Source organism: Coffea eugenioides, chromosome 6, assembly GCF_003713205.1.
Source record: "Coffea eugenioides isolate CCC68of chromosome 6, Ceug_1.0, whole genome shotgun sequence".
Lineage (NCBI taxonomy): Eukaryota > Viridiplantae > Streptophyta > Magnoliopsida > Gentianales > Rubiaceae > Coffea > Coffea eugenioides.
This window is the reverse complement of record NC_040040.1, coordinates 17,289,707-17,308,643: the sequence shown is the minus strand read 5'-3', so window position 1 is coordinate 17,308,643 and position 18,937 is coordinate 17,289,707. Positions and strand designations below refer to the sequence as shown.

General features: G+C 34.1%; 2 protein-coding genes across 3 annotated transcripts; one reads left to right on the top strand and one right to left on the bottom strand.

The window, feature by feature from the left end:
* The first annotated feature begins 4,011 nt into the window (after positions 1–4,011).
* LOC113775319 (protein IQ-DOMAIN 14) lies at positions 4,012–7,724 on the top strand. Of its 2 annotated transcripts, none has more exons than XM_027320145.1 (7): positions 4,012–4,107; positions 4,250–4,464; positions 5,062–5,197; positions 5,267–5,542; positions 5,887–6,117; positions 6,498–6,629; positions 6,771–7,724. In XM_027320145.1, exons 3-7 carry the CDS (start codon positions 5,123–5,125, stop codon positions 7,311–7,313), a joined length of 1,257 nt encoding a protein of 418 aa, XP_027175946.1. In that variant the 5' UTR covers positions 4,012–4,107; positions 4,250–4,464; positions 5,062–5,122; the 3' UTR covers positions 7,314–7,724. The 2 variants fall into 2 exon arrangements, with proteins under 2 accessions (XP_027175946.1, XP_027175945.1); XM_027320144.1 differs by having other exon boundaries at positions 4,090–4,165.
* A 418-nt stretch (positions 7,725–8,142) lies between these two features.
* Positions 8,143–9,621, bottom strand: LOC113772826 (glucan endo-1,3-beta-glucosidase, acidic-like). The gene is made up of 2 exons (XM_027317304.1): positions 9,543–9,621; positions 8,143–9,095 (listed from the first exon to the last, which is right to left on the bottom strand). The coding sequence occupies exons 1-2, from the start codon at positions 9,619–9,621 to the stop codon at positions 8,143–8,145; spliced, it is 1,032 nt and encodes a 343-aa protein (XP_027173105.1).
* Between the last annotated feature and the right edge of the window lie 9,316 nt (positions 9,622–18,937).

The window sequence follows — 18,937 nt, the reverse complement described above, 5'->3', positions numbered from 1 at the left end:
TTTCAAAAGGGTTTTTCACATGGTTTGATTAAAGGGCAGTTGGACCTACATTGTGCAATCCAATTGCCACAGCACCCAAAAATGATGTATCTTTCATTTCCACTTTGGAGAAAACGATTTGATGTTTATTTGTTTCCTTAACCAGGGATGCATGGTTGAATACAGGGAAAAAGTGTGAAAAAAGTGAACTAAGTAATCTTTTATCAGCTTTGGGATTTCAACAAGTTCATGCGATTTTCTACAGTTTCTAGTTAATCGTCCACAGTATTTCAATAAACTACCAGTGATAATCATAAATTCTCTGTTTGAATGGCTATAAAGATTCTTCTGCAAAAGTTTAGGCACAAGAATGTAAGGCAAGAAAAATGAATTTTTCTGGATCTTCTGTAGAACAATTACTGTAGCGATTTAATATATGTGAGATAAAAAGATGATTGAAAAATGTGTCTATGAAAAAAGCGTAACAATTTTTTTTAAAAAAATTGCAATCCAAACGTACCCGAAAATACTTGTGATTCTTATGCATGTTTGTCTGGGAAAAACAAACCCTCTGCAGAATAGAGTATTATTTCAAGAACCCAATGAAAGAGTGCAGCAAAATGTAGGAAAAGAAAATCATTAGATATTCTTGTAGTTACACCTGCACGCACCCCCTAGAGAAGGTACACTCTTTTTTCATAAGCAAAAAAATGAAGAAATGCTTGATTCACTCTTCACTTTATTTATATTAGTAGTAAATCATTATTTGACCATATATTCATTACTGTCATTTTCACAAAGCAGCTCGTAAGAGCGCCAGAAGGCATTTGCCAGAGTGATTAGATATGTTTCACCTAAATCAAGTAAGATTCCAAAGTTGCACTTCAGAAAAGACTTGGGACTGTCCAATCCATTAAAAGTTTCCCAAAAGATCAGCAAAGTCGTATAGCACATGACGATGAATAATAATAAATGGTTGTTAGTTTGGTCTTTGACACATCAGTTGGACTTTAGAGATCTTTGGAAGAGGGATAATTTCAGAAACCTAACTCGAGGTTTTTGACGATTTCACTCAGCTCTTCTCAGATTTAGAAAATAACGATCTCCTTTATTTTTAGAGTTTAAGGCCGTGTTTGATAATCTGATTCAATATTTAAATTTAATAGATTCAAATTTTAACATATTCAAACCATTTGATAACTAAAAATTGAATATTTGAATTAATTAAGTGACACTGAATTTCTTAGGTAAAACTTTCTTCCAAAATTAAATAATAAACTATTCACTTATCACTGAATGTGATGTAATATCCATTCAAATGTATTAGATTTAATACTTAATACTTAATAATTCAATAATTTAATAGATTCAGATTTCAGATTCCAAATTTCAGAAACCTAACTCGAGATTTCTGAAAATTACACTAACCTCCCTTATTTTTAGTTTTTAAGTAACAATATAGACCCAGTAGACTAGATCTATCATCAAATATCCTAAAATACCCCTCTGTTAGAATTATATATTAACTAAAAAAGGAAAAAATGGTTTAGCCATATTTGATTGCAATTCCAAAAGCTTATTCAATGAAGTAAACACTCAACTTAATTCCTAGTGTTTGGATTGTAAATTATTTGAGATAATTTTATCAAAAAGTACTGTAACATTTTTTTGATATGATGTATGTAAGATAAAAAGGTGATTGAAAAATGTGTTGATGATGCAAGCAAATCAATGGGTATAAATAAGGTGTAAATAAAGTGAAATAATGAACAATCCAAACACATTTTAACGGCAGCCTCTGCCCGAATACTTCCACCCAATCTACTATAACCACCTCCTAAAACACCATCCAGGGCTTTTGTACAACCTAAAAGCGTCAATTGATACCTTTAAATTTAACACGACTAGTCTTATATCCCAAACTCTGAGCACAATGCCTGTCACCTTCACAAGACAATAACCTAGCCTACCATCATTGATACCAATACCAAGAGAAGAGATAATTTTGGAAACCTATAGTTTGACCTGCAAAATCTTAATTTTCTTCAAATACAGAAGAGGTGGAAGGGAAACATAAAATAAATAAATAGGAAACAAAAAAGATGGAAAGGAAATATAAAACAAAAAAATACCAAATCTTTTGTAGTACAAATATCATTATAGGTTTGTAAACCAAATCTTTAATGGTATTTTCTAGTTCTTATTTATCTATTTTTTATTTCAATTTCTTCTTTTTTATGTTTGGAGGGGAAAAAAAGAAGTAATGAAAGGATAAATTTGTTAATTTATTAGTTTGATTTTGATTTTTTTACTATTGACCATTAGTTTTAATGAAAAAACTAACGGTGACACATTAATCCAAATTATAAGGGGGTTATACAAAATTTTTAAACTATAGGACAGATTATATGATAAAGCATCAAACTACATGGGGATAAAAGATAATTTAACCTAAAAGAAAGGAGATTTGAACATATTTTTTCTCAATCTTTATACCTGTTTTATTCATATACACCACGTATAAATTGATCAATTATTTAACCCGTGCTATGTTTATATTAAGTATATGTATTACTAACTTGAATCTGCCAATGCTTCAATATAGGTTGCCGTTAATGTCACAGTAAATTTTACACAAAATGCCAAAATAACAAATGCAATCTAGACTAAAAAGAGATAATTTTGTCATTATAACAAAAAAAAATTAGTGTAAATAAAATGTGCCTTATTTTCCAGATCTACTTATAATTGCAGAGTAGACTGTGACAAATTAATATCATTTGGCATCAATTTCATATATACATATATATATATATATATATTTATTTATTTATAAATTTCCACAGACTTTGCCTACGGAATTTCTTAGTATGTACTAATAAAGCATAGTAACACTGGCATGTAAAATGTAATGATGACTTCAGCACAATTGTAACAAGTACCAATAAGAAGGAAAATGTTAATAATTAACTTGGTAATCATTAACTTATTACTAATCCTCAATATCTATCGAATGTGCTGTAAGCTCGGGAGCAAATCCCCACCAAACCTCCTCCCCAAGGAAAGATTAACCATTTTATAGGAAAAATTCTTATTTTGTTGAATATCCTAATTATGACCCCTCTTACGTTAGTTAATTTTTTCTAAACTCTAAATTAATTGTATTTCAAAAAGGTCAATGCATTTGATCTTTTTCTAATAAATAAAAGTTTGAATGTGTAAGACTCCGATCAGCACCATGGGTCAAGACATACCAGCAGAATTTGAATAAAAGTTTGGATAAGTTGGACTCCGATCACCACCACCCATGGTGGTCAAAGGCATGCCAATAGGATTATTCTAAATCCTAAATTGATTTTATTTCAAAAAGTTCAATGCATTTGATTTTTTTTTTAATAAATAAAAGTTTGGACAAATTGTACTTCGATCAGCACTATGGGTTAAGGCATACTAGCAGAATTTGAATAAAAGTTTGAATATATTAAGCTCCGATCACCACCATGGGGGTGGTCAAAGGCATGCTAATAGGATTCGAACATACAACCTTTTATGAGAAAATAATCCCATCTCACCAGTTAAACCAATACGATCTTTTGTGAGGAAATAGTTCCTCATTGTCAATTGAACTGACTTGTGTTAGCCCACACATTTGGTCAATTACAATGCAATATCTAGCAAGTTGCACATAGACATGCCAAAAATTGAGATTGAAACATTAAAGGACCGTTGATAAGATGTGAAAAACATGAGGAACAAATTTGACATATTTAGAATTGTAGAACGAAATCCTAAAACCAATTGAGATTTATCCAAAATGTAACAAAATGGCAGAAGAATAAAAACAAAGAGCACGCCCTTGGCCCTGGTTGCTCCAGCTTCATCACTGCCTCTTATTGACATTTTGACACTGTTATGTTAGGTTGGCTTTGCATGCAGACATTTTGAAGGGGACAAGTGCAAAGCCCAAAGGATAAACCAGTAAATTGCGAAGAAATAGACCTTTGAAATGGTCAGTGGAAGTTGTGAAAATGACTGTTAGATGGGAGACGGAAGAGGCAGAGAAAGAGGGAGGCCCCCGTTGCTATTAGAAACACACTTCCTTCAGTCCTCAGTCCTCAGTCCTCACAGGTCACTACCAAAAGTACCTGCAAAGGCTTCCATTATTGAGAGATCAATATTCAATGGGGTTCCAAACTTTTTTCATTTACTATTATATTCTGTCTAAAGTAGCTTTCAGTAATCTTAGTTGTTTTCTCTGATATGCTTTCAGGATCACAGTTAAGGAGCGCCCTTTTGATTTAAGAACTCATCTCAGCAAGCAGAAAGAGGAGGAATTAAGTATAGTTTGGACCGTCATCATCCAACAACATTGACTTGACTTCAGAAGATATGGCAGATATTTTTCGACCATGAATGCTGTCTCTGAATTGATATGGCAGAGAATCTCTGTCTATCTCCCCTCATTTTCGCCTGTAAATTCTCCAGGTATGTCTTGCAATGCTTCTAGATTTTTACTCGTTTCATCTGAGAAAATAACTGAAAAGGCCTTCCAAATTCCGCAGTTCTTGAGTAGTCAATTGAAGGATTAATTTTTTCAAGATGTTGAGTTCCTTTGAAAACTCTTGCATGTATATTGTTTAGCTAAAACTGTAACTGAAGAGACAGACAACAAATCTTGATGATAACTAAGATCTTACAGAAGGCAGAGCAAGTAGGACACATACCTTACCTTATATTAGTATTTTCTCCTGTACTGGTTCTGTTGAAAATAGTCTTCTTGTGTTGTGTTCTCATCTCGTGCTGCCTGTATCAGTTTGTTTCTTTATCTGTTTGAACAATGAATTTGAACTTGTTATGATTGTTATCATGGCATCTCTTCAGATAAGTTGATACAGGACACATGCCTTTCTTTATATTAGTATTTTCTCCTGTACTGGTTCAATTGAAAATAGTCTTCTTGTGTTGTGTTCTCATCTCGTGCTGCCTGTATCAATCAAAAAACGGGTAATTTTTATTTGTTTCCTTATCTGTTTGAACAATGAATTTGAACTTGTTGTGATTGTTATCATGCAATCTCTTCAGATAAGTTGATACAGGAGTAGGAGACCGCTAAATTTGGTTGCTGAAGACTTGGGAAGCGGCGATGGCAAAGAAAAGAGGCTGGTTTTCTTTTGTGAAAAGACTTTTTATTCCAGAGACGAAACCAAAGAATGAGAAGGTTAGTTTGATTTTCTTTTTGAGTTTTGTGATTGAGTTTTAACTAATGTCTGTATGAATGAATTTTCAGAAATCAAATAGATTGGGATGGATATTTGGAAGGCTCAAGTTCAAACAGTACCCTGAAATTGCGGCACCCCAGAAGACACTGAGTGAGGCAACAGAAGAACAGAGAAAGCGTGTCCTTGCTGTTGCTAATGCAACCGCAGCTGCAGCAGAGGCGGCAGTTGCTGCTGCCAATGCTGCAGCTGAGGTTGTCAAGCTCACGAATCTCCCTCGTGAAGTTGAAAGGAGGAGAAGAAACTTGGCTGCCATCAAAATTCAAAGTTCATATCGTAGACATTTGGTGAGCATCTTAAAGAATTTTTCTCTCCTAAACTTAATTCTGTAGCAGCTGATGATACAACTACTTAAAAATCTTCATATAATTTCTTCCTTATTATATGGCATATTGTAGCTGTTTTTTCCATGAAAATTAAGATGCTGCATCTTATGAAGTTGATGATATTTTCTGCTGCTATTGGAGAGGTGTTAACTTCAAATTAGTTTGGTTTACTTACAAGCATGGGATATCTGTTCAATCCAAGTACTGTGCTTTCAATATATAGTTAGAAAAAGTTTCAAGTTATTGGGAGCCACAACTACAATGACTGATTTTTTTTTTCCTTTTCTTGCTGTGGTTTTGTTTAGGCAAGGAAAGCGTTAAGTGCAATGAAGGGACTTGTGAAGCTTCAAGCAGTGGTACGTGGAGAAATTGTGAGAAGAAAAGTTGTCCCCAGATTGAAATGTTTGCCATCACTTGCAAAGACAGAGCTACAAATGTGTCGAATTCGAGTTCCACTTTTCGATAAAGATCTTACTGATGGGGAATGGATGCAAACTCTTAGCCCCAAAAGAAGTGTGAAATTTGAAGAACTAAAAGTAAGTTATGAATTTGATTGCAAATTTTCATGAAGTTTGAGATGACAGTTTGTGAATGATGAATCGGCTATGTCACAGAGAACAAAACTATTATCAAAGTACATCTTAAATAAATAGACTAATAATGCAGAAGAAAGTTTTCTGTGCTTTCTTGCAGCAGCTCGTTTTTGTAGGTAACATATAGTTTTTCACTGTTAATTTTGGAGTTCAGGAATAGCTTTCCACAAGTTTGGAAACATCACTAGATGAAGTGATTAAGAAGATCATGTAATTGAATTGTGAATCTTAACCTTCATACCTCATATGAAGTACCATTTCTGACTTCTGAACAAGCTAGAAGCAAAGCAAATTTCATAACTTTCCACTTTCATCATCAACAGCTTCATGGCAACAGAAACATGAGCTGGGATTTGAGCTTGGTAACAAAGGAAGAAATGGACGCCTTGTGGTTCAAGAAGCAAGAAGCTACTATGAAAAGGGAGCGCATGAAGAAATACTCATATTCACATCGGGTAACTTCATTCGTATTTAGAAACTTACCGATTCATAATCTGCTGGGGCTTTTATAAGAGCCATTAGCTCTTTGTCCATCCATCCAAAAAAATAAATGAATCTTTACATTAGTTCTTTTCAAAAACTATTGTTTGTTTCAGGAGATTAGAAATGATCAAATCCTACAAGAATCAATGAAGAAAGAAAATGGAAGGCATAGCAGCCGATTTAATCAATGGAATGAAGTCAATCTTTTGGAAAGAGGAGAAAAAGAAAGATCACGATCATTTGCACATCCAAATGTTTTTGCGGGTGACACAGATAAAATTAGACAACTCAAACTGAAAAGTAGTGCAAGCAAGCAGGATTCAACAGAACCAGTTATCAATTCCCCCTTTTCACTACCAAGGAGGTCATTTTGTCATGTAAAACAAAAATCAATTGGAGATGACAGCTCTTTACCAAATTCTCCTATGTTCCCAACTTACATGGCTACGACAGAATCTGCAAAAGCAAAGACCAGATCTGTGAGCACACCAAAACAAAGGCTTTTGTTATCTGAATCATTCTCAGGTCAGCATTCTCCATACAAGGTCAGGCTTTCTTCATGGCGTTCACTCAATGGAGAAATAAACAACTGTAATAGAAAGAGTGGCATTTTTCAGCCGCCGCAAACAAATTCGAGAGCATTTCGTTGGGATTAAGAATTCCAGGTCTATGTCCCTTGTCTTATGGTGAAGGCACAGGAGAATGCTGAAGAGCTTCAAGCAACTTTATTCTGGTTACTCAGCAGTTTATGACAGACTGTAGTCAAATCCTTCACTTTCTAAATGATATAACTGAGTTTCCCAGCTTGAGCAGTTAATGTTGAATGGCCACAAGAACGACTGCATTATGGTTTTCTTCATGAACTGGATGTATAGGGCATTTACATGTGTACATATTTACAAGCCTTAGTCCCCGCTTTTGTCTTCTTTTTTTTTTTTAATTTTGGTTGACCTCAAGAGGGTGTTATTGTTCCTTTCAATAATTTCTTAGTTTTGATCAAATTTTGAAGAATCGACACTCGACTGTTATTTGTGCCGCGAGCATTTTTATTGAAAAGTTTTGATGGAGATTTTGCTTTTGATGGATTAATTTTCTTTTTCCTTTTTTCCCCTCATTTTATTTGCTTCTGCTGTGATATGCTGTCAATTTTCAGTCGTTATCAGGCCTTTTTTTCCCCCTCCATCTTCAAGAAGAAAAGAAACTGAGCACTGTTTTCTAGGATAGCAATGTAGATCACCAAAAAGTACAAGATAGTTTGAAGTAGAAAAAACATCTGGGTTGTTTCCAGAACAGCGGTATAGGATAGCAATTACCCGATTTCAATAATAGTAAGACACCTCTTTATTAGAATAACGGTTTTCAGTAACATACGGGTTGGAACTTGGAATTTGAGCAACCCTTATTCAACAAGAAATTGGTATAAGATGCATTGATAAGATTAAGGAGTCTACTCCCATTCCTACAGACCTTTGGTTCCTCAGTCTATCAGAAAGTGATCTGGTACTTTGGTTGCCTATTTGGCAGAAAGAGTCCAAAATGCTTCTCATATTCTGGACTCTTTTGATCTTCATCAAACAAAGCAAAAATGTATGTTTCAATATTTCTTCGGGGCCTTTTTGGAGTTCCTGATCCCCCTGTCACATGCTCAATCAAGTTACTGTTGTAAGTTCTGGCATTATCTATTGATGTTGCTTGTCCTCCTGCTGATGGCCAACCACTCTCTGATACAACAATTTCAATAGATAATCCTCCTGCCTTTTCAAGTGCCGAGTATGTAGCATCCACAAGAGCATCGAAAAGATTTTGGTACCTTACACCATCTGGTGTAACAATGCCAGAAGATGTAAAAAGGGCATACTGAAGACTAATGTCTCTGGGATTGCCTGTGTATGCAAAGTATGGATACACGTTAACAAGTAAAGGGGCACGGTTTCTTGCTAAGAACTGAACGATGGGATTGATAAATGATCGAACTTCTTGTCTGAATATTCCAGCTGATGGAGGATAGCTCTGTCCAACTAGTCCAGTTTCAACAGCAGTGGAAACTTTAACCTGGTTTCCTAGCCCTGCTGCAGAAATTGCATTATAGATGTTTTGCATGGCAGGGAGAAGAAATCTTGTGTACTGAGCTGTGTCTCTCAGCGGACTGACTTCATTTCCAACTGCAATGTACCTGAACCTGACATTAGGATAGTTTCTGACATTGTTGTGGACCCAATTATTGGCACTAGCTTGGCTAGCAGCAATGTTCTGAAGATCAGTATTAGGGACCCCCAGTATGAGCTCAACGTTTGATCCTCCAAGGGCTTGAAGGGTTGGCCGATGTGGATCGTAGATTCGCATTCTTCTGATGTTGTTCTGTTTGCATAGGGCCACAACATCTGCTGGAGATGGCAATCTGCTACCCAGCCTTCCATAGCAAACCCCAGTCTGAGCTCCTGCATTAGATTACATGCGATATTCACTGATCAGTGAAATAATTCTTCTGAAGAAAAAACCATGTAAAAGTTTTTGCACCTTACTAATCTAGTAGATGAAATAAAGTTAAATCTTAGTACTTAGTAGGGGCAGTTCATGAGAAATTATGTTCTAAAAATTGGCTGATTTTGCTTGAGCGTGTGCAGCATGGCTTGGCAAGCCTTCAAAGTGAGTTTTGGAATAATACGCCTATGCTTGTAGATATGATTAGTGTGCTTAATATGCAAACAGACTTTATATTCTTAACTAAAGAAAAATTAGAGGTAGATTATTTTGCAAAAATTCTAATTTATCAGACCAACAGTCTAGATGATGTCTTGAAAAAGAAACCACAATGCTACATCTGCCTAAAATCTAATAAAAAAGACTGATAGGGAGAAGGGGGGAGGGCGAGGAGAGAGCAAGACCTGTGAAATCAAGGGTAGCTATTATCAGCAGGCCAAGCAAAATCATAATGGCCCTGGATTGTGGTTTTGCACTAACCATGGAGATAAAAGGAGATGGTGCTGTAACACTTTTCTTGTGCTACTTAATGCTTAATAGCAGCACTGCAAAAGCTCCCATTTATAGTGTGGGAGGAATCAAAAAGAAGATTAAAATAAGATAGTTAAATTTAATAAACTCCAATGCCGGTCAATTCATCAGTAATGATAAATCTATACCAAAAAAACTCTCCTAAGTTTGCCAACTTCTGGACTCATTCTCAGGTTTTAATATTCAGTCAAAAATAGAAAATCTTGCCATGTCCTAGATGAGATTACTTTTCGCAATCGACAAGATAATAGTCTCTCATAAGCCGCCTTGATTTGCTTATGAACTTGGACAGCAGCATGTTTTCACTGGGTACAGTGTCTTATTTCAAAGTGCTACGTTTGCAGAAAAACTTTTCTATGATACAATAAAACAGTATGGTTCACTTCAAACAGTTTCCAGCAACTCAGTTGGATAATGACACCATGCATATGATGTTTGCAAACTCCTACCTGAAATTTCATGGCACAAACTGCAAGGCCACATCTAGTTTTTGTGTGCAAAATTGTTAGACAAATAAATTTTCTGGCCCAAAATCTGAAACGCAATAAGGACTAAGAGGCATTACCTTTAAATTCAAGAAAACTAGAAGAAATATTCTAGTGTTGGTTCCCTTAATGACATCAAAGAATAATGTGTCAAGGTTGTTATAGACGTCGAAATGTTGTTGCATGGTGACGCTCGTAGTGTAAAAAAGTGGGAAAAGACCAGAGAAAAATTAAAAGGAATTCTGTGTTAAGCAGTTCAAATTGACTAAAATGATTCCAGGATTTAGTCCATATCTTGGATATGGAATGTTGTCAGACCAGAGAATCAGTCAAAACTTGGATAACATCGGACGTTTCCAAGCTAACAGAGGCTAACTTCTGTCTCCTCTACTCTCAAAGTCAAAGGTACAACTCCATCGAATGCCCGCCCTTCAAATAAAGTAATCACAAATGAATTTTAGTCCAATGACAAAAGCAACAACAGCTTTATCAACCAGCATCTACTTTTACTTTGGGAATACCTATTGAAACATTTTTCAAATACAAAAGTTCAGCCTCTTTCCATGAATTGGTGAATTATATTAGACAGTTAGTGTTTCTTTGTATAAAGTAAAATTAATCTTCATAAATTTCATCATAAAAGTGAGATAGTTAATACAAATAAAAATATGGGAGAACTAAAAAAAATGCAGGGTTGGCTGTCTGCTTGGCTAGTCAAGCATGAGCTAACTCATAGATTTTTGGGATTTGACTATCAAGGAATAGAAGAGATTTTACAAATAAAGTCCGAGAATTGACACTCTATTATTGTTATTTTATATATGTATGGTTACAATTATCTCCATTCCCAATGCGCCTATATGAATATATGATGTAGCCCCCGGCTGGCTATTAGATGGTGTATATCACTTTACGAGAATAGAGTATGGTATGAATCAATGAGAAGAGGTATGGATAATAGTATTTATTTAAAAGAGGAATCCTAAAATTCCGCCTGAAAGGGTATGAAAAAGTGTGGATTTTCAGGAACAAGACTCTTATGATATGTTGGGAATCTCTTATGATAATCATCCAACTTGAATGATAGATGTATGTTCTAAAACGAATCATACCATGATGCAGAAATTGTAAACATCTAATTGGGTCACATTCTAATTATTAAACATATGAGGTATCATTATCATTACTATATAAAAAGTACCATGAGTTTTTGGTAATTTGGAGTGTAAATATAAGCACTCTTGTGATCTTGACTTTCACTATGTCAATTATATCCTTATTTATTGATGATTGAAATTTTATATTATGCTTTTTAATTTATTTTGATGATTAAAATTCATTATATCATATCTACTGATTTAGAAGAAAGTAATAGTTGATGACAAGACAAAATGTTAAGTATTAGACACCAAGTAGGATCTATTCTTAGTTTTCTATTTGTCCAAAATACCATTCTACCTAATAATTAGATTTATTGCATTTTAATTATAGCAATAATTGTAGCGGTTAGAAAAAAATTGTAACCTTAATTAAATTTGAATTATGAAGACAATAAATAAAATATCACACTCCAAACTAATGTGTCTTTAAAAAAATAAAATAATTATTTTTACCTTTTTAAACTCGAGTAGGCTCGAACTCAAACTCAACTCTGCTCGAACTCGAATTTGATAAAGTTAGTCGAGACTTGGCTCAATTAGAATAAAACTCGACTCAAATCGACTCGTTTGCAACCACATTGTATCCACAAAAAAAAAAAAAAGGACTACAACCAATCCAACCATCGGCAGAGTGATTTCAAACACAGGGATGAAGTATACTTGGATCAAGCCTATGCAAGTTCATGGAAGAAAAAGAATTGAAATTCCCCAAAAGGAAAATGGGCCCAAACTCGAAAAGGTCGAAAATCTCAAAGGCCCAAATCCCATTTTCTAACGGCAATTTTTGAAATTTGCCGCCAGACACGGCCTATAACATACGCAAACAAACTACCAGTGCTGTTTTTCCAACTTTCCTAAATCCAACAGTCTTTGGTTTAGTATTTAAGGATTCTGCTCATCATATCATCGAGGGTTTCATTCCTTGATCTTCGAATAGTAAGCAAAAGTATCCAAAAGAGAGCGACATACTTCATCATTATTCATATCGTCTGCAGTTTCGTCTTCTTTCTTTATCCCTAGTAACAAACTACCTGTATCTGGGTTTTTTTTTTTTTTTTGAAAACTATCTGATTTGATTCTTGGGTTTGGGAGATTTGAGCTTCTAAAAATATATTCTTGGTTTGGTTGGTTGGTTTCCGTTGTTACCATCGAACGTGGGAGTTGCTACGAATGGAATGGTTGGGAAGAAGAACAATTCGGTACAAAGAAAATCATCCTCCCGAATTATTGGGAGTAAGGATTGAAAAGTTGATCGAGTAGTTTTGGTTCTTGATGGTCGTGAAAAGAATGGAAAAAGAAAGAGAATATTGGATACTCTAAAAAGATGGAAACGCAGCAGCAAGAACAAGATTGGTGCAATTAGTACTTTCAAGACTAAGCAGCAGGAGGGAAATTTGGTGATTTCTGCTGATCAAACCCGCTGCAAAAGTCGACCAAATCTTGATGACAAATACGTTTTGAAGAAGGCTCTGAGTGCAGTTAGGTTAACGCCCCGCTTTGCAGAAATCATCTCTACAGCAAAAGCCGAGAAAACTGATGTCCATCAAGGCAAAGAAAGACCGGAAAGGAAACAAGACAGAGAGGAAGAGGTGCATAAAGCAGCAAGAATCAGAGAAGCAGCTGAGCGATTAAAGAAGAAGGAAGATGAATTGAGGCAGAAGGAAAGGGTAGCTGCCCCTTTTGCGCTACAGAAGATGGAAAGCACAGTTGATTTTGAGGACAATCTCACGATTCTCAAGGAACTTGAGCAACTAAGTCAATGTTCTCCGTCTTACTTTGTCCGAGGATGCAATGGGCCAGCTGTGCTGGTATTCAGAGGCTTAAAAACGGGTAAAATTGTGCGTCCTTTAGGACAACTTGGCCTGCACTTGAAGTAGGAATTCATGGCAGTGGATGATGATGAAGACACATATTTGAATCGGGAAGTAGAAGAGGGAGAGATCGTCGATTCCTAGTAGTTTTGCACATCATGTTAACTTGCGTTGTAGATATCATCAAATACTAGAATTCTGCACATCATGTTAACTTGAAGGGAAAATTGCAGAAACCTCCCCTGAGGTTTCTGACACTTGAACTCACATCCCTTGTGGTTTAAAAAATTGCACTCTCACCTTCCCCAAACTTACTGATTCTTTGCATATTCAGTCCAGGCGATTAAAATATTATTTTAGGGAGTAAAATGAGAAATTTGTGCCAGATTTGCCCTTTGTGTTATATGCTAAGTAGTATTAGCAAAGGAATGACAAAGTACTACAAATCAATTAACAATTAATAAACTTTAAGGGGTATAGTTCATGGGCAAATATGCATTACCTATTCAAAGTACCAGTTCTTTATGGGCATTTTACTTTCAAATATTTAATATATGATAAATACATCAATGTTTGTAAGTAAAATTCAAAAAGTGTTATAGTAATATTCTTACAAAAAAGAAACCGATAGGTTATATATTTAATATAAATTAAATAGTTTTAAAAAAAGAAATGGCCCATAAAGTATTAATTCTTTATGACTTTCCTCCATTACATGAACAAAGTATTGGCTCTTTATGGACATTTTATTCTGAATCATTTAATTTATATTAAATACATAAATGTTTGTAACTAAAATTGAAAAAGTGTTACACTAATATTTTTATGAAAGGAAAACTGGTAGGTTTGTATTTAACAAAAATTAAATATGTGAAAGTAAATACAAATTTAAATAGAGGTTTCAGATTTTTTATTTTTTTTTCATTCACTTTGATGGCATTCATTTTTTTTCCCTCTAATTTGGTGGAGGCTGGATAGAATGTTTTTGTCTCTTTCTATCATATAAGAGGATATGGGAAAATTTTTTCTTTTCAAAAATTAACTTTTTATGCACTAACAGTATTGCGATTTTTTTACACTAGAAGCTATACATGTGTATGATTTGAATTTCAAATTTGAGTTCATATTATGTGTCATGATCTAAATTTGCTAATATAAAAATTTGTACAATGACAGTGCATAAAAAACTCAAGCTTTTTTAAATTGTGTTAAGAAATTTTTTTTTTCCTTTTTGGCAAATTACACTTCAAATTTGATTGAAATATAATTTTAGAAAGCACTTGTGGATTAACAATTAAGATGATTGTATCAAACAATTTTAATTAATTAAAATATCTAATTGATTTTTTAAACATCTCCTTTTGCATGAAAGACAAGTTTTTTGTATAATATTGTCCAAACCACGACCAATATAGAAAGTGATTTAATCCATCACATGTGAAGAGAAAGAGGGATAGAAAGATTAGTTAGCCGGTGGGGTTATCAGATCTACATGTATCAAAAGCCACAATCTATCCCAACTTTAGTACCATAAAAACCTCTTTCAACTAGAGATGATAATTGGGACGAGTGCTCAAAGGAGGTTGATGAAGCGAGCTGGGGGTCATTTTCTCCTCCAGTTAAAAAACAGGGCGAGGGACAGGAGAGTATACTCCCACCCTGTCACCTGCCTAAAATAAATAAATAAATAAATATATTTAATAATATTAGTTATACTAATAATTATACATTTATACTAAGACAAATTATTGATTAATTATACCAATAAATTTATAATAAATTACTAATTACACTGTTTACTAATTATATATTCACTCTATTAGCCCCGACAATAGGCAAATTCCTACTCCCAACAACGAAGTGATTTGAGGGAGGCATGGAGTTTATTGAAGTTTATTGAAGTAAAGAACTGCAATAAGCAATTCCCACCGCCCAAACGTACATGTGCCGTACCCGGAAAGGCCCAAATAAAAGAAGCTAAAAAGCTCAAGCCCGTAAACTCTGCGTTTGAATTTGCCGCCAGACTGAGACCCGAACTCCCGAACAACATAGGAAAAGGAAACCACTACTTTCCTAATACTGAAAGTATATTTAACAACCACTCTGTTCATTGTTCTTTTCACAAAAAAATTACAAGCAGAAATTAAGAAGCAAGTGATCATATCGACTTCTAGGTTTCATTCCTCGGTGCTTGAAGAGTAAGCAGACATTATCGTAGATAGCCTCAAGAATTTCTTGTTTTCTTCATCTTCCTCAGAAGGAGTCATATTTCTTTGATCACCTAGTAATAGGGTTCTTTGGGATTTTGCAATTTCGGTTCTTGGGCTTGGTTAAGATTGTAGATTTTAACATCTATCATTCTAGGGTTTGTTTCCGCCATTACCATCCAACATGACTGCTGCTAGGAAGGGCGCAGTTGGGAAGCAGAACGATTTAGCAGATAGAAAATTGACTTCTCGAATTAATGGGAGCAACAACAAAGGAGCGGCCCAAGTCCTAGTAGTTCTAGATGGTAATCAAAGGAATGGGAAAAAGAAGAGAATAATGGATACATTAAAAAGGTTGCGATGCAGCAAGAACAGGATTGGCGCAGGTACTTTTAAGCCTAAGCAGCAGCAGGAAAAGGGTATTGTGACGATTACCACCGGTGATCAATGCTGCTGTACGAGTCAAGCTAATCTTGCCGACGAATATGTTTTGAAGACGGCGTTATGTGCTGCAAGGTTAACACCCCGCTTCGCCGAAATTATTTCCGTAGCAAAAGCTGCAAAATTTAACGTCGATCAAGAAAAGGAGAGACCGGTAATAAAACAGGGCAAAGAGGAAGAGGTGCTAAGATCAGCGGAGCAATTGAAGAAGAAAGAAGCTGAATTGAGGCAGAGGGAAAGAGAAGCAGCCCGCGTTGCGATACAGATGATAGAAAGCACTGTTGATTTGGAAGACAATCTCATGATTGTGAAGGAACTTGAGCAACTAAGTCAGTGTGCTCCCTCTTACATTATCCATGGATGCAACGGACCAGCAGTGATGGTATTGAGAGGTTTAAAGAATGGCAAAGTTTTGCACCCTTTAGAGCAGCTTGGCTTGCACTTGAAGGAGGAATTCCGGGCAGCGGATGATGATGATGAAGACGCATATTTGAGTCGTGGGGAAGTAGAAGAAGGAGAGATCATCGAATCCCAGTATTTTTGCACATCAAGTTAACTTGCACTGTAGATATCATCAAGTTTTTCAAATTGTTAACTTTTGTTCATAACTTGATATATTGAATTCGACCTTGAGTTGCAGCTTTGATTTCTTGTTTTGTATTATTAATGTAAGAGTTCATATAGCTATTCAGTTTTGTACATATCTTGAGTTTATGAATTCTTGTTTTGTACGTTGATGAATTCAGAGCTTGAGTTTATGCTAGTTTTTCACTGACGAGTAAATTGAAGAGGTTTATGCGTACTTGAGAGTTCAGTTTTCACTTAAACACAGTCATCCGTTCAAGATGAAGGCATTTTCTTGTTTGATGAAAAAGTGGTAGAATACCAAAAATTGTCCAGGCATTGACATCTCAGTAGAGCTATGCATAGAAGGTAGGTTATTTGGTGTATCTCAGGTTCCTGAAAGCTACGAAAAACCTAAGAATTGTCTTGAAATTAAGTACTAATTTCAGCTTCTGTCACAAGCTGCCAATCAGCTGTTTAGTGTTCTGCTATACATGACCCAAAGTGTTTGATTAAACTACGAAGAACATAAGAGGAATACATATGATCATCCTTTATACCTTGAAGAAGGCTATTGAGAAAAGAAAATTGGAGATCAGAAGAGGCAGAGCAATCTATTCTATCTCATTTTATAATGATAATGGTAGATTTTAGGCATTACCAATTTGACTAATACCTGCATAGATGTTGTATTCTATCCCCAATTACCCTTCTTTGCTCATCCTTTGTGTGCAGATTACAAAAGCACCCTCTCTTTATTGCACAAGTAATGCTTGCAAGGTACACTGGACTGGTTGCACACTGACTAAATGAATCAAGTTGTGAATCGGCTCCGTCAAGACTCGACTCAAGGTTGGTCAACATTCAACTCTAGTCAACTCGCGAGCCGCTTGATATTACATATATATATTATATAATTTTTATTTTAATAGTAAAATTGCATGTATATTCATAATATTTTATTAAGAAAAATTTACTATTTTTAGTTTTTTATTTCCATTAAAAAATTTTTATTAGTCACAACCTAATTAAAATTTCAAATCTTCAAAAATATTACTATTGATACCAAAACAAGGGCTCTTAGGACAATAAAATCTTTGTCGTTTGTACTTAATGTTAGATCTGCCCAAAAAATAGAAAATAAAAGCAAAGAAAAAAAACTCAATATCTCTACCAATAAAATTTCTATTCTCAAAAAGTGAACAATTAGAAAAAAAAAAGATTTATATGTAATACTCATCTATACTCTATTGTTAACAGAAATAACACACAAAATACTACAAAGTGTTCAAATTAAAAGAATATATATCTCTTCATTTTTCAAAAGATGGTGCATATAACTTCATATTGAGAAATTTCATCAAGATATGGACAAATTCAACTTACGTAACATGAAAAATAATAATGATAAAGCATGCAACTGATATTTATGCAAACAATTAGTTTTTATTTATTTTATTTATTTTTTTACCCTTCTCTATACTCTTTTTTCATCCCAACTATCATGTATATGATTCGAATGCTGAATAGAAAAGAACTCTAAAAGACCTACCTTGGCCACTGAACCAACCCCAGTAATTAGCAAACATTTAACTTTTGCGTAGCATGCAAATTTAGGTCATCCAACTTTTAAAAGAAAAATAAAAATTTGTTTATCTAATTAAAATCAAACAATTGTAATTCTATTTTCATAATTTGTTTGTCATGGGAAAAAGAAAAAAAAAGTAATTAAAAGTATCAATATTATACATACTATTTAATATATTGATACTTTTGTCAAATCATTTCGTATTTGGTCAAATCTTTATTTTTAAAAACTTTTAATTTTCCATCTTCCTTAATTAATTGTCCTTAAAACCATTATTTTAAATTGAAAGAGACCAAATGTATCGTTATCTGTTAAAAATTCTGAGGAGATTTTATATGAATTTGTAAATATAACATTTTGTGAACTTTTATTTTGCTTTTAAAATAATGGTTTTAAAGAAAATTAATTAAAGAAGATAAAAAATTAATAAAAAAGAAAATATGCAAATATTAAATTTGTTAAAATAACTTTTCACAAATAAATTTTAATGTATAAAATATTATATTTTATGATATTATAATCACATGCAAATCACGCGACCTATTACTAGTTAGTTTAAGTTTTTTTTTTTGATAGGGTGCTTTGATAGCGTCTTTTCCTGTGGTTACATTATGAATCAAATTAATATGTCCTGAAGTTAATATATATGCCACTTTGCTGGGACATATATGCTAGCCACCCAAAATCAGTGGCTAATTTTTTTCCCAACTATTCTAGTCTTGTAATATACATGAGAAGTTTGTTTTTTTGCTAGATGTCGACTAGGTGGAGTTATGTTTGCTTAGTTTTAAGGGATAATTTCAGAAACCTCCTCTAAGGTTTCTAACAATTTTACTGAACTCCCCTAAAATTTGAAAAATTACACCTACTTCCTTTAATTTGATAGTTTTAGTATCTAAACCTTAAAATAATATTGACTTGGTCAAATTTTTAAATGAATACCCAAAAATGCCCTTGTGTAATGAGTTTTAATTTATTTACCTACACAATTATAAGATTATCTAGTATAATT